At 56.1% G+C, this 23,097-nt stretch overlaps 2 protein-coding genes across 5 annotated transcripts; both read left to right on the plus strand.

The window, feature by feature from the left end:
- Positions 1 to 360: 360 nt before the first annotated feature.
- Positions 361 to 1,864, plus strand: GPR132 (G protein-coupled receptor 132). The gene is made up of 2 exons (XM_075531598.1): positions 361 to 388; positions 780 to 1,864. Exons 1-2 carry the CDS (start codon positions 361 to 363, stop codon positions 1,862 to 1,864), a joined length of 1,113 nt encoding a protein of 370 aa, XP_075387713.1.
- Positions 1,865 to 6,411: 4,547 nt separating this feature from the next.
- Positions 6,412 to 13,032, plus strand: CDCA4 (cell division cycle associated 4). 4 transcript variants are annotated; one of them, XM_075531108.1, is made up of 3 exons: positions 6,412 to 6,533; positions 10,759 to 10,859; positions 11,999 to 13,032. In XM_075531108.1, exon 3 carries the CDS (start codon positions 12,008 to 12,010, stop codon positions 12,728 to 12,730), a length of 723 nt encoding a protein of 240 aa, XP_075387223.1. In that variant the 5' UTR covers positions 6,412 to 6,533; positions 10,759 to 10,859; positions 11,999 to 12,007; the 3' UTR covers positions 12,731 to 13,032. The 4 variants fall into 4 exon arrangements, with proteins under 4 accessions (XP_075387223.1, XP_075387225.1, XP_075387226.1 ...); XM_075531110.1 differs by having other exon boundaries at positions 12,002 to 13,032; XM_075531109.1 differs by lacking the exon at positions 6,412 to 6,533 and adding an exon at positions 6,620 to 8,206.
- The last annotated feature ends 10,065 nt before the right edge of the window (positions 13,033 to 23,097 follow it).

Raw genomic sequence — 23,097 nt, forward strand, 5'->3', positions numbered from 1 at the left:
ATCAATTGCCTCAGATTTGGTGCTTGGTGCCTCAATCTGAGAATAGCTGTGTTAATGAGACTCCCTTGTAGGCATGGGGCATTGTCCAGACACCTTATGATAGATTGTGCAATTCTCTTTTCGGTGTGATACAATTCTCCCTTAGTTGGCCACAGGTAAAAGGGTCAACTCACCAGGGAAACATAACCACTTTTCACTTATATGTGCCCACTGACACTAGCTCAAATATATACAGTCACACAGCAGCTGCGCACCGTCTTCCTCAGAACTGGCAGCTCCAGCAGAAAAAAGGGAAGTAAGGATAGAGGTTGAGAGGAGACAATTTCCAGGCTGGGTCTAACAGATCATCTGCAGGGAGGGATGGGGCAGGCCCGGTATTGGAGGAGAGGTGAGAGTGTGGCTAGCTCAAGACTCTGCTGAGAATGGAGGATCAGTATTCTCTGCTGAGGTCTGCCGTGAGCTTCAACACCCCTCTCTCCATCATCGTCTCTACCAGGCACTGAAGCAGGGGGTGTACCTGGCAGAGCATTGGCTTGGGCGCTGCCCAGTCTGCCACAGTGTAGCACTCAGGGATCCCCATCACAGGAGTAACGTTCTTTGAACTTGACCTTCCTGTGTTGCAGAGTCAATACAGTACAGCCTATGCTCTGTGCCGCATGGTCAAACCATCACTTAAAAACCCCTTGGTTTCTCCAGTTTGACATTTCCTCGTACCTTCTCCTTTCCTGTCACCAGGTGATTTCCAAGTCCCCAGCCACACTCTCATCCCTGTTTTGCAGAAAACGCCACCCTGGTGACCCCACCTGGCCTCTCTGCTGAGCGCTGCAATGTGTCCTTCGAGGAGAGCCGAGTCATCCTGGTGGTGGTGTACAGCTCGGTTTGCACCCTGGGCCTCCCTGCCAACTTCCTGACGGCCTGGTTGACGCTCATGCAGGCTCTGCAGGGGAACGTGCTGGCAGTCTACCTGTTCTGCCTGGCGCTCTGTGAGCTGCTCTACCTTGGCACCCTGCCCCTCTGGATCCTCTACATCCAGAACCAGCACCAGTGGACGCTGGGCCTGGCAGCCTGCAAAGTGACCGCTTACATCTTCTTCTGTAACATCTACATCAGCATCCTCTTCCTGTGCTGTATCTCCTGCGACCGCTTCCTGGCGGTGGCATATGCACTAGAGTGCCGGGGCCACCGCCACCAGAAGACTGCTGTGCTCATCTCAGTGGCCGCCTTTTTGCTTGTGGGGCTGGTCCACTACCCGGTGTTTGACATGAATGAGCAGCGCACCTGCTTTGAGACGCTGCCAACTGACCTCACCATCGCCCGCTACCACTACTCGAGATTTGCCATAGGCTTTGTCGTCCCACTCTTGGTCATTGCCTTCACCAACCACCGCATCGTCCAGAGTGCAGGGCAGAGTGAGGGCCTGAGTGCCACCCAGAAGGCCAGGGTGAAGCGGGCGGCCCTCGCCATTGTCTTAATCTTCCTGGTCTGCTTTGGTCCCTACCACCTGGTGCTCCTCGCCAAAGCTGCTGCCTACTCCTACCACGGAGGGGACCAGGATGCCATCTGTGCCTTCGAGGTGAAGCTGTACACGTTGTCCGTGGTGTTCCTATGCCTCTGCACCGTCAACAGTGTGGCCGACCCCATCATCTATGTGCTAGCCACAGAACACTCCCGGCAGAAGGTGTCCCGGATCCACAGGGAGTGGAAAGCCTGGTCCACAAAGACGGACCTCACCAAGCTCATGAGCCTCAAGGACTCCGAGGAGCCCAAGTCGCCCACCACACCTGGGGGGTGCAATGAGTTTCCCAGGCCCAGCGATCTGCCCATGAACCCTGGTGGTGCAGAGGCTAAGGAGCTCCACTGCTAACAGGAAGTTGGTGTTCAAACTCACCAGCTGCTCCTCGGGAAGGAAGTGAGTCCATCTGAGTCTGTAAAGGACAGCCTCCCCATCCCCATGGGCTGCTTACCTGCCCTGCAGGTCACTATATGCCATGATCAACTTGATGGCAGTGGATTGGGGACTACCTACCAGTGCCCCCAGAGTGGCTGAGCAAGGGTCCTGCTGAGCCTTAAGTGCCTGCAGAGAGGTCGGCGGATCCAGAAGTTGGGGCCAGCAGCAGGGGTCTCCCCCCCCCCAAGTCATCCCATACCTGTGATCTTTGTAAAAGACCTGCACCTGGTTTCTTCTCTGTGAGCCTCTGCCTCTCCGGGCAGCCCCACAGCTCAGAAGTCCAGGGTCCACCTAGAAGGAGTCAAGTAAGGGGCAGTAACCCAACCACGAGGGAGCTAGCAAGGCCTGTCCTCCAAGCTCTGGGTGATGGTTGTGCCCGACAGTGATCAGCCAGCAGCCAGGGCTTTGGCAGAGGTCCCGGGGCTACCCAGCACTGTGGGCAACTGGAGCCTGCCCCGAACAGACCCATGCCAGGCTGCTTCCTCTCTGAAGTTTTGTGCCAGCATTGTGGAGGGCTGCATGCTGGGGGACGTGCATGGCGCCCTTCCCTGGGGTTGGCTCTGCTGAACAGGACAGATACTACTGTGGACCCCTGAATGGAGCTGGACGCCCCTCTTAGGAAGCCCTGATCTGGGACACTCGGGGAGGCGTCAGGCCCACTGGTGTGGGATTCCTTCACTTAGAGACACCCCAGCTTCATTGCTGGGGAGAAGCCAATGGGAACTGGATGAGTCAGAGCCAAGCAGAGACTTCTCCCCCTACTCTACCCCACAGCCCAGCCCAGCCCTGTGGTCCTATGGAGTGAGCACGGCCCCGAAACAGACGAAAGAGCCCAGCGCTGCATTGGGAGTCACCAGGCTGCCTGGGTTCCTCATCTGCCCTGCTCCTCACCCGTTTTCTCTGCTTCATGCCTCAGTGGCCAGCCAGCACAGTGGAAAGGAGAGGCGCCGGACACTATCACTGCCCAGGCCTTGTTTCCATGGTCCTTCCCCTAGGCCAGTGCCCCTGCACTGTTGGAGAACTCGAGGAAATACACTTTAGAAGCAAGGGCACAGGTGATGTGCTCATCCCAAAGCCCTCTAAATGAGACGCAGTGTGGTTTTGTCTTTCTACTGCAAGGTTCACCTCTGGTCTCTTGGTGGGCCCAGCTCTGAGGGGTTGTGTCCTTGCAGCTGCCACAGGTTATGCATGTCTGGGGGCTTGACAAGGTGTGGGCTGGGATCCTGGGAACAGTCTGGAACATCCAAGCAGGAAGAGGCGGCACCATGCCCCCATGGCATCTGAGTCCCCCGTAGCTGCTATGGTATTCCACAAACCAGGGGCCAACAGACCCCCAGCTCATCCTCCGGTGGGTCTGGAGCCCAGAGTGAAGGTGTCAGCAGGCTGGTTCCTTCTGATGTCCAAAGGGACACTCTGTGCCCACCTACCTGCTGGCAGCTGCCTACAAACCCGGGTCCGGCCACACCTCTGCCTGCATGTCTCTGTGTCCTCTCTCTTTGGCCTTGTACAGGAACGTTCTCCATTGGACTAGGAGCCCACAGCCTGTAGCCCGGGCTGGCCTGCTCACACCTAAACTGCGCCTGCATGCATGAATGGGTTTGTCTCTCTGGGGACAGACTGTTCACTCCTGTGAGGGACTTCCAAAAATTCACTAGAAATTCCCATGATCTTTTCATTTCACTTTTCCCAAAATTCTGTGGCCCTGAGTATGAAACAAAGTTATGTCCCCACACCCAGTGAGGAAGGAGATCAATTAAGACATAGTAATCGTCGCTTAATGAGATCTCTTCCAGGGTGTGGTCCACTTCCAGTATAAGTGGGGGAAAGCTTGCTTGGTTCTTGCGGGATCCTGCCTCTGGCTCACCAGTTGACCTCCAGACCCAGGAGTCAGCAGCCTGCTATCTTATCTGCTGACCTTGCATTCATTTGCTTCTGCAGCCAGGAGCCTGCTAGCTGACCTGTGCATCTTGTATTCATCAGCCCTTGCAGCTACACGAGTGCGGAGAACCTCTAGCCTGACAGTCCATAGTTCCCATGGACTTGGACTTGCCTGCCTCACAATAGGATAAGCCATTTCCTTGATGTAAACCTCTTTCCATATATAAGTAAGTGTCACTGGCTTTAGAGAATCCAGGCCAAGACACGCACTTTAACACTAGGCCTGCCTCTAAGTGACCTCCTAGCAAGAATCAGGTTCATAACCTCGTGCTAAGGTCAAGGAGGATGCAGCCCAGGCCTGCGCAGACCTGGTCGCGCCCGAGGCGCCCGCTGTTCCCAGGAAGGCCGCTAGAGAGCGCGTCCTCGCTGCGGGGCGCGGGACGGGAGTGGGGGGGGCGCGGGGGCGGAGTGCAGCCCGGCACGCTGGTCGTGCCGCGGCCACTAGGGGGCAGTGCGCCCCAAAGCTGTGTCCGCGGAGCCACGCCTCTGCCCGTGGCCCTTGGTGAGCGCGCCGGACCAAGTGGCAGAACCCTTCGCTCACAAGCATCCCGCAGGGACGCTGCTCACAACTGGGCACCAGGCCCGGCAGGCCCCGTGCCTACAGGTGACCCATACAGAGGGCAGCGGCCCCTAGGAGGCACTAGCGGGGCCCTAGGCAGATCCCAGAGGCTGCTGGCGGGGGCGTGACGGGTCGGCATCACGGCTGGAAAGCCTACACAGCTCAGGGCCCAGCCTGGACCTCAGGAGGGATGGGGCCCACACCAGTGGACAAGGGCTCTGTTGGCACCCAGGTCAGACCAGCCCCAGGTGCCTGACAGCAGGCAGAACAAACACTGATGGAGTCATCAAGGGGCGACTTCAGAGCCCTCCTAGCAGGCGCCTCAAGACCAAACTCACTGCCGCAAGTCAAATCTGAAACAACGACCTGTCCAGTACCTTCCTGCCCTGCCTGGAAGCCCATGGGGACTCTGAGGGACCCCAGCAGGCTTTCTGAGCGGAGGGGCCGCTGTTTCCATCTGCCAGCTAAGCCTGCATTAGCCAGCCCAACGTGCAAACTGCTGCGCAAACAGGCTTTTTCCAGTCCCACAGCCAGCCCATACAGGGGAGCCAGCTTCCCGACTGTGCTTGTTCCCATGGCAACCTAATTCAAATAGATCCAGACCCTTGACCCTCTTTCCACCCACCACAGCCCCAAACCCCACAGGGGCAATAGATCTGTCCCCTTACCAGTGCTTACAATGCTTGCTGTTTGGCTAAGACTTCTCTGAAGTTAGCAAGTATTTGTGAGGCTATCTGCCATGGTACAGACTTAGAGACCCTATTGGGCAGCTCCCTCTGTCCTCTAGGATGGCCATGTCAAGATGGACTCCTCTCACTGGGTTTGGGGTAGCAAGTTGTGGGGAGGCCAAGATGCCCACGGAAGTGGGGGTTCCCTTCCCTCGTGTACCTGTGTTCAGACGCTTGTATCTGAGTGAGTACAGACCTGCAGGTTGCTGCAGCTCACAGCGGGGACTTTGAGAAGGTTCCTACATCCTTTGGATGAGTTAGTTACCTGCTTCAGTCATTTCTGCAAGGAGCTCTGGACAGTGGTGGTGGGAAGACAGGCTCTGGGCCCACTGTCCCCACACGGCCTGGAGACCACAGTGACCTTACACAGGGTTTCAGAGGCAGGGCAATAAGAACTTTGCCCTTTCCACCCCTTCCCCCAGGTCTATCCTCACAGACAATTCAGGTGTCTGAGAACGTCCTTCCTGAGCCCTCAACTCCGGTGCTCTTCCTGTTCTCTCCCCTCCCTTCCCTGGGGTCCTCAGCAGCTGTCTGGATGGGACACAGGTGACCCTTCACCTCTGCTTTCCTCAACGACCCCACATGTCCAACAGGGCAGACAACCGCACCCAGTCCGTGGTCATATCCCTGGTCTTGAATGGGCCTCCAAAAAACAGGTGGGAAGTTCCACTCGAATTCCATCTTCTGTGAAACTTTGGGACGCCTACTAGCATTGTGCGTGAAGGACCGGTTTCCAGATTCGGCGTCCTATTCGGGGCCGCAGGGAAAACCTGGCGCCACCCCTCTGCCGGGCTCCCCTTCGGGCCTTGCTCGGCCCCGCATTCCTCCTCACGCCTGCCTGCCCACCCCTCACATGCTCCCTGCCAGGGCCTCCGTCACCCTCCCGCCTCCCCCCCTGCCCCACCTCCCACTGGCCCGCTCTCCGCGCCTCCGGCCCCGCCGCGCGACAGCCAGTGCGGGCCGGGCCCGACTCCAGGCGGGGGAAGAACCGGCTCAACGGCCGTGGCCGTCCGCGCGGGAAGACGCGCCGCGCGCCAGGCTCCGCCCCGCCGGGTTTGAACCGGAGGCCCCGCCCGCCCCATCCGGGTTTTGCCGAGAGGCCCCTCCCCGTCCGGGGTTTAAACCGGAGGCTCCGCCTTAACCAGAAATGGCCTGGAGGCCCCGCCCCAGTCCTGGTTTGAACCGAAGGCTCCGTCTCCGGTCTCGGCCAATCAGCGGGCGCGGGGCGCGGCCGGCGCTGGTGACCCTTTGTGGGCGCCGAATGGCCGCCCGCCCCGCCCCGCGCGCCGGGGCGGCCCCTCCCTCGGCGGCGGCCTGGGCGGCGGAGCTGCACGGAACGGGGCGGTGCGGGCTGGTGTAGGTGAGCTGAGGGCCTGAGGGGCGCGCGGGGTGGTGGGCGCTCCGCGGGGGCCTCTGTGGGGGCGCGGGGCGTGTCGGCTGAGGGAGGGGGTACTGAGCGCGACGGCCCAGGGACCCTACACGCCCGGGACCCCGAGGGCCTACGCCCCCACACGGGCCGGGGACCCCGAGGGCCTAGCGCCGGTCTCTCACACACACACACACACAGTCCCCCTTTGCTTCACGGGCCGCACTCCGGGAGACCTCGTGGCGCCCAGCCCGCCGCCTGGTCGGGGCCTGTGGGGGCGGGGGCGGGGCCGAGCCGGAAGACTTGGTGTCCCCCTTCGTGCCTCCCCCTCCCCCACCCATGAGTCACCCGCCTTCAGGGAATTCAGTGTGTGGCCTGCAGACCCAGGGAGCTTTTCCCGGTTTTTTAAACCGTATTCAATCATAAAGGAATTGTAGGTCACATGGGAGGCCGGGACCAAACTTAGCTTGCGTTTGTGGAAGGTGACCAGCCTGCTATGTGTTGGACAAACTCACCAGCCTCTGCTGCCCTGGCCCTATACGTCCTCATGCACCCACAGTGCCTGCTGCCTCTGACCACTGGAGCCAAGAGGGCTGGGGCTGCCCCTCAAACCATCCATCCTTCAGCCTCGTCCTCTGTCCACTTGCCCCTTTGTTCATCCATCCCTCCATCTGTCTGTCCATCCTCTCATCCTCCTGCCTCCCCATCTGTCCATCTGCCCTTCCATCTTCTCATCCATCTGCCTGCCCCTCCATCCACCCTCCCATTCAACATCCAGATGCCTGTCTATCCATCCTCTACTGTTGTCTGTCTGCCTTCCTGTCCATCCTTCCATCCCCCTGCCCAATATCTATCCACCTACCTGTCCATATATCCTTCCCCTGCATCTGCCTGCCTGTCCTTCTATCCCTCTGTTTATTCTTCCTTCCATGGGCCTGCTCCTCTGCTTTTACACCCACCATCCATTTATTCTTGTGTTCGGGCAGTTTGGATTTCCCTGCTATTTGCGTCCCCTGCACAGAAGAGGAGGAAATCCTTCAGAGAGATGGTGTGACAACATGGCCTGTAACAATGGGCTTCATTCGGCACAGGAGCGGTTGTGAGGCTGCCGCGGGACTGTAGGATGCAGGATGCGTAGGGTCGCTGTGCTGGGGAACCGACCGACCAGATGGCACTTAGCAGCAGCAGCATCTTGGACGCGGTGTGTGAAAACAGAATGGCCCAGCAGAAACACCCAAGCCATTCCCAGAGGCGTAAAACCTAACTGTTATCTCAGTACCTGTTGTGAAAATCTTTGTTAGGTAGCCCTTTCCAGAATGGCTGGCCTAGGCCCCATGGGCTGCTGGTGAGGTGGGCAGACCTCCTGAGTTGGTTGGTACCTGGTCAGTATTTGTCCCTTGTCTTATTTTACTCACTCTTAGAAGGAGTGTGATAGATATTATTTGCACTGATTTTCCCACTCTGGTACATTCATCCCAGCTTTCCTTTGAACTCACTGAGAAAATCGGGAACAAGTACTGAAGCCTTGACTGGTTTAAAAGCCGGCCACTCGGCCTGCTTTCCTGCCTTGCCAGAGGGTGGCAGGTGTAGGCAGAGGGGACACCTCCGAAGATGAGGAACAGTCTACTGTGTCTGCTTATGAACTTCGGGTTCTTGAGGCCCTCAAGGTAGGGACAGAAAACCCCAGCAACAAGCTTCACTCTGGATGCCACAGCTCATCACGGGCAAAGGAAAGCCCAGAGGGTCTCTGGGCAGCGTTTTCTCTTCCAGCCTTTGTGTTGGACACCAGGACTCTGGTGATGTGCTTCTCAAATGGCTCAGACCCAAACCCACAGCCTTGGAGTGCATGTTGACTCTCAGCAGTCCTTACAGGCCAGTGTAAACCTGCCCTCCTGGGTTTCTGAGACTTACTCTTTACCAAAGCAGAGAGCTTCAGCTTTCTGGGAGTGGTTCATAGTTTCAAACCCCTGTTAAAATGAGCCTGTAGGGGAAAAGTCAGTTTCCAAAATGAAGTTTTGTGTCTTATTGACATGCATTCCCTTGCTCCATCAAGTGGCAGTGAATTTCATCCTGAAACCAAGGTCAGAATAAGAAACTAGTTCCTCAAGGAAGAACAGCGCTTGTGCCTCAGCCTCATCTGAACAGCTCTCTTTCCCGCAGCCAGAGATGACAAGACGGGTTTCAAAGCCAGTCTGGCTATTTGATGGGAGCCGTCAGCCCCCATGTTCAGGTGTGAGGCCTGCTCCGGCTGGACCAGCCCCAGAATCTTACCAAGGCCATGCTGCAACCTTCTCCCCACCCTGGGAAATGGCTAGGTCACTGGTGTGAGGACTGGGCTGGGGGATGGGGCGTCAGGTCAAGGGACTGGCAGGGGCAGAGCCACTCCAGAACCTTCCGTGTGAAATCTGATGGGTGAACGGCCACGCTGGCTGGGCCCTTAATCTGGGCTCACCTCTCCATCTGCCCTTCCCTGTCACTCCCCCTTCCATTTCAGACCATTGCTCTTTACAGTTGTGAAAATAAACATTACAGAGGAAACGCCAGTCTGTTTGGGCATGTGCAGTCTGTGCAATCCAAGGGCCTTGGTGATGAGCTGTGAAGTTATTCTCACTGGTCATTCCCCTGCTGCTGATTTAGACCGCCCTGCTTCCTGCGAGGCCGCTGCGTTCCCAGAGCTGAGGCCAGACTGCACAGCTCAGCTGCCTATCTGCAAGGTCCCCTGTAGGGGTGCAACTTGGGACTTTGTGTGTCTGGGATTGAGTCGTATTCCTTTGGGTTTGACCACAGCTTGTCTGTCACCCACAGGGGACACCTCAGGTGGCTGCACCTGTAGGCTCAGGTGATAAGAGCTGCCGTGAATGTCCGATCACCTCCTGCCCTCAGCTTCTCGAGGTGTAATAAGCTAGTGGCTTTTAAGCTACGCCATCCCATCAGTTCCAACTCATGGCAACCCCATAGGGCAGGGTAGAACTGCCTCTGGGTTTCTAAGACTAAATCCTTACATGAGTAGAAAACCTTTCTCCTGAGAAGCAGCTGGTAATGTTGAACTGCAGACCTGTGGTAAGCAGGCCAATATGTAGCCCACCAAACAGATTTTGTAGCCAGGTCCAGAAAACAGGATAAGCTACATACTTTATTATCAAAGTGTTTTTCTTTGGTAATGGCTTTCTTTCGCTTGAAATCGGCTGGACCAGCAGGTACAAAGTATAATGAGGAAAATGGGCCTTACTGAGAGCTGTTTGTGATCTCAGGAGCTTTGCAGAGTCATCAGCTATGGCCACTTTGTGACTTCCTTCACAATGACTACAGTTTCGAGTAACAGAAATATGGGTGAAGGGAGACAAAGGACAGTGTAAGATACAAGACAATAACACTATATAATTGATCAAGGATTCATGAAGGGGGAAGGGGAAACAGCTTATACCATAGGGCTCAAGTAGAAAATGTTTTGGAAATGATAATAGCAGCACATGTGCAAATATGCTTGATACAGTTGATGTATGGAATGTTGTAAGAGCCCCCAACAAAATTACATTTTTAAAGACAAACATTTCACATAAAGATGTCCAGAAATGGCATCTGCCTCTGGCAGAACGCAGGGCACAGCCAGCCTGAGGAAGGTGGTGTACTTCCAGTTTACCATCGGTCAGGCACAGAACTGTCCCCGCCTACAGAGGGCTCCTTAGAGTCACCAGGCCCACCTCTCCCCCCAGCTTCTGGACTCATAGTGACTTGGCATTCTAAGAATTATGACCCTTCTGAGGCCAGCGTTCTGGGTGCCCACCTAGTTCCCAAGACGTGAGCTTCATAATTGTGGCTTGGTCCCCAGTCACTCACCAAAATTAGGGCTCCTGCCCCTCAAGCTGTTCTTAAAACACTACTGCTGTAACACCCGAGTCTACCTCCTTGTGAGGCCTCAGCCATCCTTCTTAGGGGAGGCAGGAGTGTGAGCCTGGTGACAGCAGACAACAAGGGGGCACCGGCAGGAATCTGGCTGTCTTTGCTTAGAACTCTTCTGTCTTGATGGACAGACAGGCTACATCCCAGACCCTCAGTCAAAATGGCTGTCTAAAGGAGTAATACAATTGGTTTGCATCTTTAAAGGATTCTAATTTTATCAATAAAACTTACTTAAAAAACAAAAATCCTAGCTGTAATTCAAATAGGAAAGGAGAGAAGTTACTACCTTACAGCTTTCATTTTTTTCTTTTTATTCTAGTAAGGTGTTCCTTCCAGGGTTGCTTCGGGTGGGACCTACCCTGCCGGTGATGGGGCTCTGAGTCAGCCACTGTAGCCCCCAACCCCCACCAAGGGGTGCAGGTAAGAACTGAAGTCCCACCTCTTGCCTGCTCCCGTCCTCGCCCCTGAGAGACAGTTCAAAAGATTGGTCTCCACTTCCTGTAGGAACACACGTCACCGATATGCCCTCCTGTGGGTGGTTCCATTGGTCTCTGGAGTCTGTGGCCCCGGTCACCATTGCAATTGATGGGTAGCTAAGAATCTGGGGTAGAGACAGCCACAGGTCAGCTGAGGCACTTAGACAGGAAATGTGCTGCCCCGAGAGCTCGAGGACAGGCTCTCGGGTGGACGAACTGCTAGGCAGATGTTGGGAGTCTGTGGGCATGCTGAGTCAGGATTCTGTTGAAGGATGGGCAGATGGCTTGGGTGTTAGGTATCTAGGAGCTGTTGAGGGTCAGGGCCTTTGCTTATGAGCGTTCTCCAGTGGATTAATACTTATAGGCCCGGTTTAGACCTTAGTGGGAATGAGGCACTCAGAGGCCAAGCCTCGACCTCCTGCCACTGCCCAAGGCTCAGTGTCAGACCCCTTGTGGTAAAAGTGCTCCCAGGGTCTGGGACGCTCCGCAAGGTCCGTAGGATGATAAGTCTGTAGCTGCCGGGCCCAGGCTGCTGGCCATAACATCTGTGGAGACTGGGCTGGTGGCTGAGTGAGTGACACAGTCCTCAGCCCCTGGCATCTCCAGTTGGGCCTCCTAGTCATGAGGTTGGTGGTTACTGCTGGCAGCTGCTCACCAGCAGGTGTCTTCATAGCAGTACTAGGTGGGTCCTTGCCCAGGGGGGCACTCTATATCTCTGGCCCCTGTTCATCTGGAGTGGGTCCAGATATCTTCATCCTGTACCACCAGTGCTCTGGCAGGGAGTATGGGCTAGTAGGGCTGAGGGGTAGGGGTGGAGTGCCCGAGGCCAGTCTGATCAGCAGGCCAGGGTCAGCAGCATAGATAAGGTGGGGAGGCAGGTGGCTGGGTTAGCTGGCTTCTCCCAGGGCTAGGTCTAGTTCGTCCTTGCTGAGGAAAGCATGGTGAGTGGTGAGCACTGCGCCACAGTCCTCAGTGGCCCACCAGCTCTGTTGTATGCTGTCTCCAGGCTACAGAGGACACCACCCTCTCCTGGCACTGGGGCAGTATCTGTGTAGCACTAAATAGCCTTTGGCTTGGTCTCAGCAGGACGAGATGTTTGCCCGGGGACTGAAGAGAAAGTTTCCCGACGGTGAAGAGGAACTGGCCGTCCCCTCATATGCCCTGCAGCGACAGTGCCTACTGGACATGTCCCTGGTGAAGCTGCAGCTGTGCCACATGCTGGCGGAGCCCAACCTCTGCCGCTCCGTCCTCATTGCCAACACTGTGCGGCAGATCCAGGAGGAGATGACCCAGGATGGGGCTTGGCGAGGGATGTCTCCCCCTGACACAGGGCCAGCGCCCCTCGACCGCCTCGTTTCCACAGACATCCTGTGTCGGTCAGAGCGGGAGCAGGACCAGGGTAGGCCTAGCCCCGGTGACGGCCACTTCCCCAAAGGGCCCCATGACTGCCCAGCTCCAGACCTGACCTCTGACCTCGCCTCTGGCCCAGCATCCCCGGCGCCAAGACATGCCCCCAGCAGTGTCTGGGACCTGGACAGCTCTCGGGAAAGCAGGGGGGGCTTCCAGAAGTCACTGGATCAGATCTTTGAGACCCTGGAGAGCCGAAACCCCAGCTCCATGGAGGACCTCTTGGCGGATGTAGACAGCTCCTACTATGGCCTCGATGCCGTGCTGGCTGGCATGACAGGCAGCAGGGCCAGCCCCTGTGACACACTTGAGGGCCTGGCGTCTCCCGCCACCACTCCCCCTGGCCCCGGCTGCAAGGCTGACCTGGGCGAGCTCGACCACATTGTGGAGATCCTTGTAGAGACCTGAGGTGGGTCTGGCCGAGCATGCAGGCCATGTGGGCTCATGGGGGGTCAGCTGCCCCAGCAGTCCTGAGTTTTTGTCTGTGGACTTAATTTGAGGACGTTCTGGAACAGTTTGTTATTGTCCAGGTGTCCACCATGGTCCCCTCTCCCCCTCTTGGAGTCATCCTCAAACCTTGGTGTCTGGACAGTGGCAACCCGCCCCCCACAAAGGGGCCACACACCCAGCCTCCCTCGTTTAGGTGGATTTCTTCAAAGTAAGTTTATGTGTGGGCAACATTTTGCCTTAAGATATATTTTTTAACTTTTTATACTTGTTATCTCTTTAGATGTTTTCAGCTATTTTCCTAAAAGTATATTTTTTCTATGAGAACCCTGTGCTGCTACATTAGTCATATTCACAGCCTTGGCGGTGGCAGTTGGCGGACTTGCTTTTTGAGGTTTGAAGAAGAGAGATTTTACAAACTCTTGCCTCTGCTCTGCCAGCCCAGGGAATGGGCTGAGCCCTGGTCTGGGATCTTCCCAGCCCTGGAGTCAGCCTCCTGTTCTGTGAACTAGGGGAGGGAACTCTGGAGGGGCTTATTTATACTATTTATATGTAAGCTGCCCCCAGGGATGTCATTCAGATCAAAGCCAAACTTTTGTTTACTTGGGAATCCTGCCTCTGGTCTCTGCCCAGATCTCCCTTCAGGAGGGTCCAGCCAGTCCTGCCTACACTGGCCCTGGTCTGAGGGTGCCCCTGCCTGCCATTAAGGACTGGTGCGCAGTGACAGGGCAGGATGCCCTGCGCCAGGCCTATGTCCCCTGGTAGTCAAAATGCCCAGGTTTCCTGTATCAAACTGGTGCTGGAATACAACTTCAGATTAAAGTTAAGTCCAAAGTTGCAGTAGTTTGGATACCGGTCTTTGGGCCTTCAGAATAAAGAGGAAATTGGGGACACAGAGGACATGGGTCCAAGACTGGCCCATTGGGTCAGGAGGACTACACCCTGATGCATACCGTGCCTTTGTGACATGCCTACCCCCCAGCCAAAAATGGCTTACTCTTGTGCATGTGGTTGGTCTCCCACACCTGACACAGCCATGGTCTCTTAAGTGTCCAGCAGGAAAGGGCAAGTGGCAAGCCCCCATCTCCATTCCCCCTGCACACACAGACCCACACCTGAGCCCCAGTCCCCTTCCCCTGCACACACAGACCAGACCTTAGCCCTAGTCTCCACTCCCCCTGCTCACACAGATGCACACCCAAACCCCAGTCTCTGCACCACTTGCACACAGACCAGACCGGAGCCCATCTCCCCTCCCCCTGCACACACACCTGAACCCGTCTCCACATGCAGACCTGAGCCCCGGTCTTCTCCCACTACACACACAGACTCACCTGAGCCTGCTTCTGCTCCCCCTGCACACACACATGCAGACCTGAGCCCCCATCTCCACTTCCCCTGCACCCAGATCCACACCTGAATGGCCCGTGTCTGCTCCTGCATACAGACTAGGTAGGTACAGAGTGGATGGTTTGGTGCAGTGGGGCTTTGGGGGGTGGGGGCAGTGTCTGGATGGGGCAAGAGGTGGGCATGGGTGCGGGAGGTAGATGGGAGTATGAAGTGGGTGTGAGGAGTGAAGGCTGGGCAAGCACAGGGGCATGTCTGGGTGGCATGGGGCTCTTACTGCTCACCCACCGTCTTTCTAGGTGGAGAATCCTGCTTCCAAGTTAGGGTGCGCAGTTCACCTGGGCCCAGTCTGCCACGCGCAGGGCCCTGGCCCACACTTTCCTTGCTCTGCAGGTTGGGAACAAGGGCATTGAGGTCCTCTAGCCTGCGGCTGAGCTGAGTCTGAGCAGTACTCATTGCACCCTGCTGGCACGGCCCTGCGTGCTTTCTGCGTGATCTTGTTTGGGGCCACAGGAAATGGACTGCCAGAGTGGAAGTGTGCAGTGGGGCGAAGGACTGGGGTGGGGGTGGGGTTTCGGGCAGTGGTCAGAAAGGGATTCAGGCTGGGGGTGGAGTCAAGTTGCATCCCGGGGTTTCCCAAACCCCTCTCCTGGGGCGAGGGGGGGGCGGACTGGTGCTCTGGAAACCCTCAGACGCACTGGGACACACACAGCCAAGACCCCCTGGCTACCTCCTGGAGCTGAGGGCTGGGAGAACAGTTCTGCCTCAGGGAAGGTTCTCGAAAGCCTTCACACCGGCGCGGGCACCGCTGAGTAGCTTGCCCGTCTGCGGCTGTTGTGCGTGGAGTGACCCTCACTGGGCCCAACAGACCCGGCAGGGCAGTCCCTGTGGAGCTTTGTCCTTTCCAGCTGGCTGGCAATCGCTGGGCGACTCAGGGCAGCGCCCCAGGCAAGCTCACCTGCCACGTGACCACGAGGGCGTGGTCCACTCCCCCACCCCTTTGCAGGTGTTGCATCTAGCCGGCTGGGAGCCCACAACCGGAAATCGGGTCACACATAATACTGTCCTCGAAGGGGGGCCTGGGGGGCTAGGGAGACAAGCCTACGGTGGCCAGAGACTGAGGCAATGCCAAGGATACAGGACACAATCCTCAATCTCTTGGCGCGGCTGGCTCTTTTCCCAGCAATGTCACTCCAGCCTCTTCTGGCATCAACTGCTTACTCAGCCCCGCCTCGGTGAGGTCAGCACGCTGCCGCCGTGGGGCGGGGCCTGCGCGTCTCCGCTGTCAGATCCGCAGACTGACCACTGGTGCTCAGTATGCCCCCATCTCTTGTCCAGGGCCCCTCCCCTTCAGCGGTTACCCTGTCGCCCAGCAGGACCTTGCCCTGTGCACGGCACGGCTGTCAGCACGCAGCTGCCCCTGTGTGTCCGCGAGGCCAGCTCCATAGGATCCCTTCCTAGGCCTGGAAGTAGGCCGCCAGCCTAGCCTCCCTTCCTGCTTGAGGCAGCAGAAACCCTGAGTGCTGCTCTCCCTACTGCACCTGAGAACCCAGCCGCTGGGCAGGGCAGGTGTCCCCTGCTCCCAAATTCCAGGCTGGGTCACCTGTAAACAGACCCTGCTGCAGGCCTCAAGCACTAATGAACTGCCCCTTCTACCAGCCCCTGGCCATCCATTCCCCGCACCACTCCCACCCTGGCCCAGTGCCCTATGCCCTACCTCCCATCCTACCTACCCGCCCCCCTCGCTTTCCCCTCCAACCTTCTATCCCACGTCCTGATGGCCACCTGGATGGATGAGCTCAATCCACCTCCCCCAGCTCCACCTCCCACCAGGCTTGCTTCAGCTACCATCCATCTGCCTCCACAAACCCCCTTCCATCCCTTCCTCATCCTGCAGGTCGTATCTGCTTCCAGGACTCACCCCCTCCCCAGTCTAATTTAAGCGACTGCATGATGAGACAATGAGGTCACTTTCCGGACTCTGACCCAAGGCCTTCTGCAACCCCCACCTCAGACTCAGGCAGCTGCCTGGGTGACACCTTCCCTGTGTGGTGGCTCTGCAGTCCCCTGCCCCCATCTCCTGAGCTGAGGACCTGTCCATGCTGGGAAGGGCCAGTGAGATGCTCCCAGTGGGAACAGGGAAGTCACTCCAAATGTTGCTGTGATCCGTGAGGGCTGAGGTCCCACAGGAATGTCCCACAGTGGACGCTTCCATCTACCCAGGCAGCCCTCACAGCTGGGGGCGGCGGGCGGGGAAGGGCTGGGCTCTGTAAGGCCTACAGCTCAGGCAGGCTCTGGAGCCCTCACCCATTGTCCTGTGAGCCTAGAAGTCTTGGGGACTGGCAAGGGGGGGGCCTCCATAGCAGTGGGGAAACTGAGGCCCAAATGAGCCTTGCATTGGGAGTAGAGCTGGGCTGGTGTAGCTCTCCTGGCAGCAGTGCCCCCACAGCCTTGGCTTCCCCTGGAGGAGGATGCTCTACAACCCTCGGGGTTCTGGAACAAGGCATTGCTGTGGGCTGCATTCAGCTCTGTTCCCTGAGGGGCTGTCCACTAAGAGTACCCCCAAGGATGCCCCTTCCTAGGCCCCTGGGAACCTGTGGGGGTGTACAGCCAAGCCAAGCTCCTGCAAGGGGGTGACTCCCAGGTTCCAGGGGACCATGTTTGTTGTGTCTCTTGGGGGGTCCCTCTCTCCCTGAGGTGCAGTGCTCTGATCCCAAGTCACCAGTGGGACTCTGCTGACATAGTCACAAGGGCCCCAGTACCAGTTGGGGAGAGAGTGGGGCAGAAGTCTGGATGATGCCTCTGCAGGTGAGCATTGGGTCTCTGAGGAGGAAGCCTGCAGCCCAGGGGGAGGGCAAGCCTTCAGCTGGCCAGTGGGGCAGGATGATGAGGAGCTATTTTTGCTTGTGCTGAGGCCACTGCAGTGGGCCATCAATCATTGATGCTCTCTGGGCGGCCCTCTTGCTGGAAGCTGATGACAGCCTGTAGTGGGGGTGATGGTGGGGAGTCAGCATAGGTTCTGTTGGCACCCATCCCTCCTCCATGCCCTGCAGGCAAGCCTGAGACCCTCTCCAGTTTGGACCCTCAGCGCAGGTTCCCAGGGCCCCCAGGGAGGGGCTGGCAGGAGCAAGCTTGGAGCATGCAGAGCTGTCTGTAGAACCCATCTATTGGGGGCACTTGGTAAGGTTCTGTGTGCCTGGGTGCACATCCCCAAGTCACCACACAGTTTGGGGAGTGCCCGTTGGTTCCTGGGTGAGGTCGGGCCCTGCCTGCCCAGCCTCACACCCTGCAAGGGACCGGCAGTGACAGTGGGGACTGAGGGCAGAGCTAGCTGCATAGGCCACATGTAGGTAAGGGTGGGCAGGCAGTGCCCAGGAGGCAGGCGGAGGGATCCTAGCTGGACCCCAGGGGACATTGGGTGGGAGATGGGCTCAGAGAGCTACCCCTGTAATGGCTAGAATGAGACGAATCCAAGAACCCCGAGGGTCTTCACAGCACCAGGACACCCACTGGGAGCAGTGTGACCTGAGCAGGCACCCCAAGGGTTCTGTTACTCCTCCCTCAGGATGGTGTCCAGGTTCCTGGATGGCTTGGCTTGGTCTCCTTCGTTGAACTGCATCTGGGTCCCCTACCCCACCTCCCCATTGTTGGCTGGAAGGCATTGCCCAGGGACCCCCGCTTCACAGAGATGGGCGGGGGCAGAGATGAGATAGTTTATTGTGCCAGCCTGGCTGATAAACACAAGTGGGATTAATTGAAGGACGGTGAGATACGTGGCTTTCTTGTCTCTCGCTCTTTAATCATCAGCCCAGTGTACAGTGACCTTGCTTGTTCTGTGCCTCAATTTAAAGGGCACACTACCTGTGGGACACCTAGCCTGTGGACTGTGTAGCTGTAAGTTGAGGTCCCTTTAAGACCACATGAATAAAATTTACATCTCCGGAGCTGAGGACTGACAGTTGGTGACCTGCCTTGCTGTTTGCTGCCTGTGTTGAGATAGCTTAGCTCTCTCTCTCTACAGAAGACTACCGGACGGCCTTCAAGACTTGAAGGACTGCTAGTGTCTCATAACTCTCCCGGGAGTGGGTTGCACTGGGTCATTTGTACTGCTTTATAATTTAACTGTTCATTTCATGTATTATATATCAATCTGTTTATAACTTACCATATATACTCGTGTATATGCTGAGTTTACTGGGGTTCGGCTTATACACGGGTCAGTGGTACCCCAGCAAGATGTAACATCTCGCTGCCCCCGCCCCCAGGTAACAGGACTAGCACCCGTTATCTTGCGGGTGATTGCCGTTTCTCCCCCGTTCATTCAAAGGCCCGCTGACACTGTAGGCTTTGAATGTTTGTTTACTCACATCTAACCAATCACAGCCGTCCTATGACGTGGACGGCTCCAATTCGCAGAAGCACCCACAGTGATTTACTTACCTCGGCAGCTGAACTGGTAAGGGTGTCTGTGGCAGCATTCTGTCTCTCCCCTCTGGTCTCTGTGTTAATTCACATCCTGCATCGCCCCGCCCCTGCATGGACTCCCCCCTCCTCTTCCTGGCTAACACATTGGGGTGGGGGGAGAGGAGCAGGGGGGCATTACCATGAAAGTTCTTTTTCAAAGTCTTGTTTTTTATCCTATTAGAAATGGATACTCTTGAACCAAAACAAAAACGCTGGTCATAGGCTGGTTTCAAAATGAAGGTTGTGTCAAGAGCAGAAGAGAGCAATAACAGTATTGCAAGTAGGGAATTCTGTGTTGACAAAAAGCAAGTGAGGGAGTGGCGGAAAATGAAGGCTGACTTGGAACAGATTCCAAAAGCTAAAAAAACTCGGCGTGGTTTAACGTCTTTTTATGGGACTCTAGAGAGTGAATTGCATAAATGGGTTATCGAGTGGCATCAATAAGGTTATTGCGTAACATAAATGGAAATATGCATACGTGCTCTACAAATGGCTAAGGATGACAAATATAAAGCACCAGGCATTGAAAAATTTGCTGTGTCAGCAGGATGGTATACCCACTTCATGAATAGGTTTGGTCTACAGGTTATGTTTGAGACAAAGAACAAAGATTTCCCAGAAATTGCCACAAGACCTTGAAGAAAAAAATTATGTCATTCCAGTCATTTATTATAAAACAAAGAAGGATTTATAATTATGACCTGGCAGATATTGGGAATATGGATGAAACTGCCATGACTTTTGATCTTCCAAGCAACAGAACCGTGGCAAGTTTAGGAGAAAAAAACATTTTTCTCAAAACCACAGGAAATGAAAAAAAAATTTACAGTTCTATCATGTTTGGCTAATGGAACTAAGCTGCGTTCTGTCATTATTTTTAAAAGAAAGACCTTGCCTAAAACGATCAATTTCCCACCAAGAATTACTGTGCGTGCACATGTTAAAGGCTGGATGGATGAAGACAGAACTAAAAAATGGCTGGGAGAAATTTGGAACCGACGACCAGGAGCAGCCTTAAAGAAAAAGCCATCGTTACTTGTTTGGGATATGTTCAGAGTCCACCTATTGGATGACATTTAAAAAAATTGGCAAAATCTAGTAAAGTTATTTTAGCTGTTATTCCAGGTGGGCTTACATCTGTATTTCAGCCCCTGGGTGTATCTTTGAATAAGCCTTTTAAAGACTGTGTTGAAAAGATGTGGCATAAATGGATGTCATCTGGTCAAGCCCGAGTAACAAAAGGAGGAAATCTCATGAAGCCTGACATAGAGTTAATAGCAAAGTGGGTTCGAGATGCATGGGAGACATTACAGAAGACATGGTGCGACGTGCCTTCCAGAAATGTAGTATTAGTAATGCTGTGGATGGCAGTGAAGACTGCGCTTTGTATGAAAATGACAGCAGTGATGGTGATGACGGCGATCTCAGTGAGGACAGCGTCTATGATGACCTCACACCAGCTGAAGCTCTGCATTGGGATACGGATGATGATGAGGAATCCAGTTTTGAAGGATTTTAACTACATTTTAGCTTGGTTGCTGATTGAGCTCAGGGAATAGTACTCTTAAGGTATCATTGTTGATACCTTATTGTTTTGTTGAACCTATTTTCCACTTACTGTGCTAGTTTACTAATGTTAAATGACTTGTCCTTTTATTTATGTTTTTTATTTAAAATAAATATTAAATACATTACCCCACTGATGCCTCAATTTTTAGTAATTTTATTTTCATTTGTTTTGATTATTGAAACTCACCAATAGCTTCTGCATTTTCCACCCTAGGCTTATACTTGAGTCAATCAGTTTTTCTGGTTTCTCAGATAATAATTAGGTACCTCGACTTATACTCGGGTGGGCTTATATTCGAGTGTGTATGGTAACTGTTCATTTCTTGTATTATATATCTGTGTATAATTTAACTGTTCATTTATTGTGTTATGTATCTATCTTTATATATATATATATATACAATTATCAGCAATCTAGTTTTATCTCTCTAGAGAACCCTGTCGAACACAAGGGGGTTTTGCCTCAGCAACCGCTCAAGTCTTCTCCCCTCCCAGGGGCCCCCTGGGTCAAAGGCTTGCTCTTTTGTACTCCTCAGGGGCTCATGGAGGAAGAGATGGGACTCTCTAGGTACAGGGACCCAGCCTGCTGTCCCTACCCCAGCCCCAGCCCAGCCCCCTCCTTGGCTGGCCCTCTCCTTTCTCCTCACCTCTCACAGGGTAAGTGTCAGATTCCCCACCTAGAGGAGGAATCCCAGGCAACAGAGGGAGGGGGCAGGCTACCCCGGAGACTCTGGGGTCAGTCATAGGCCTGACCGATCATACTGATACTGGGCTCTGGGCATGTCTCAGGACAAGTGGGCAACCTAAGGGACTGGTTCAGAGCAGGTGTCTGCTGTGCTGGGGAAGGGGCAAAGCTCCCACTCAGGGTGGCATCCCTGTACTCAGATCTTACAGCTGGGCATGTAGAGAGCTTGATGGTGGCCCCGTCTAGCCTTACCACCGGGGCCTCTGCCCCCCACAAATCAAGACTATCAGGAGACATCATGTAGAATGAGATCATTGCGTCTGGACAGAGCCCAGGTCCCACAGAGCTTTGCCAAGGTCGCACTCAAGAGGTGTGTGTGGGAGGGGGGGACACAGAGCTGGGCTGGCGCTGAGGGTGCCCGATTTCAGCCTGCCCACACCCACACCAGATGCACAGTGGACACACCAACACCACAAACATGTGGACACAGGGACACTGCATGGAGGACAAAGGGTGGGAGAGGGCAGGGTCTTGGACCACAGAAAAAGATATCCAGCATGAGACTGTGCCCTGGGTCCCCACTGAGGCCCGGATGCCAGTGGGGCGGCTGCAGAACCCTTCCAGGCAGTGATGTGGCCCTGGCTGACCAGTGACTGGAAGCCTGCCCGGCTGCAGCCCCACTACCGGGAAGTGAGTGTGACTCACTGGCTGGCAGGCTCACCTGCATGCTGCAGAACTCTGCCTGTGTGCATCTGCGTGCCTATCTGTGAGACACACCACATGTGTCTGCTCTGTGGGCCAGGGTGAGTGTGAGTGTGCATCACCTGCCCCTGGACTCCAGAACAAAGGGTGTGTGTGTGTGTGTGTGTGTGTGTGTCTGTGTGTTGTGTCAGTCTTCATCAGTCTATCAGTAGGTGTGTTATACATGGTGTGTCAGTGAGTTTTGTATCAGCATGTGCGTGTGCCATTGTGCCATTGTGCCCCTGAGTGTGACATAGTGGGCATGCCTGTGTGACAGTGTCCATGTGTGTTAGCATGTGCCAGTGTGCACGTGTCAGTGTGTACATATCCGTGTGTTGGTAGGTGTCCCGTGGGTGTCAGTGTGTCAGCATGTTGTGTCTGTGTGTTGTCAGTGTGCATGTGTGAGTGTGTCAGTGGGAGTCTGTGTGTTGTGTGAATTTGTATCTGTGTGTCCGTCCTGGCACTTTGGACCCCTCCAGTGTTGTCTGTAAGAAGTGTGGACGGTCCAAGTCTGGAAGTCGTGGCTCAGCACATCCTACGCCCAGCACCGGGCACCCTTCCCCCACGACAAGCCTCACCCCTGCCCGCCCTCTGTGTGTCCCACCTGGGGTACCCCCTCCCACCAGTACTCAGGGTTCTGCCTCAGGAGTCCAGATTCAAGCCCTAGATAACTGCTGCGGACACCCAGCTTATGAGGATGATGGCCCCCACCCCCGGAGTCAGATGAGGGGCTCGGATGGGGGTGACGTTAGCGGTCTACTGCCCCAGCTCTTACTTGACAGGGGTCAGAAGTCCGCACCGCGCACCACCCCAAAGAGTTGGGGGAGGGGAGGAGAGCGGGGCCGGCCTGGGCCGGGCGGGCCAGCGCCGGGGCCAATGGGCTGCAGGCGGCCGGGGTGGGGCTGGGCCGGCGAGGAGCAGGGACCAATGGGCTGCAGGCGGCCGGGGCTGGACCGGCGCGGAGCGCAGGCGGGGCGCGGGATACAGGGCGAGCGGCCCGGGCTCCGAGGGTCCGCAGTCTGCGCCGGCCGCCCGCCGCAGCGCCAGGCTCGCGGAGGAGAGTCGCCCGCCGGACCGAGTCGGAGCCGGGGCCGGGAGTGGACGCGCGGGCCGCCAGGGCCAGCACCGCCGGCCGCCGCCATGTGCGACTGCTTCCACCTGGTGCTGCCCACCTGGGCCGGAGCTCCCGGCAGCGGTGCGCATCGCCTGCAGCCCGCTCCCTCCGGGCGGGTGGGCGCCGCGGGGCGTGGCCGGACTCAGTGCGGGAGACGCGGGAGCGGGGCGCGGCAGGACACTCCGCTGGTTCTGCGCTCGGGGTCTGGTTCCCGAGACGCTCTGTGCCCGCTCCAGGGGTCTGCGCGCACTCTGCGCCCCGCGCCTTCCTTGACCACTTGCCGTCCCTCTCGCTCGCTCTGTCCCCGGCTGTGTCTCTCTCTCGGGGACAGTGTCTCGTCCCGGTTCTGTGGTGGCCGTGAGAAGGGCCGCGTGTCTTTGGGGCGTGAGGCCATGCACCACCAGCGCC

Source organism: Tenrec ecaudatus, chromosome 14, assembly GCF_050624435.1.
Source record: "Tenrec ecaudatus isolate mTenEca1 chromosome 14, mTenEca1.hap1, whole genome shotgun sequence".
NCBI classification, from domain to species: domain Eukaryota; kingdom Metazoa; phylum Chordata; class Mammalia; order Afrosoricida; family Tenrecidae; genus Tenrec; species Tenrec ecaudatus.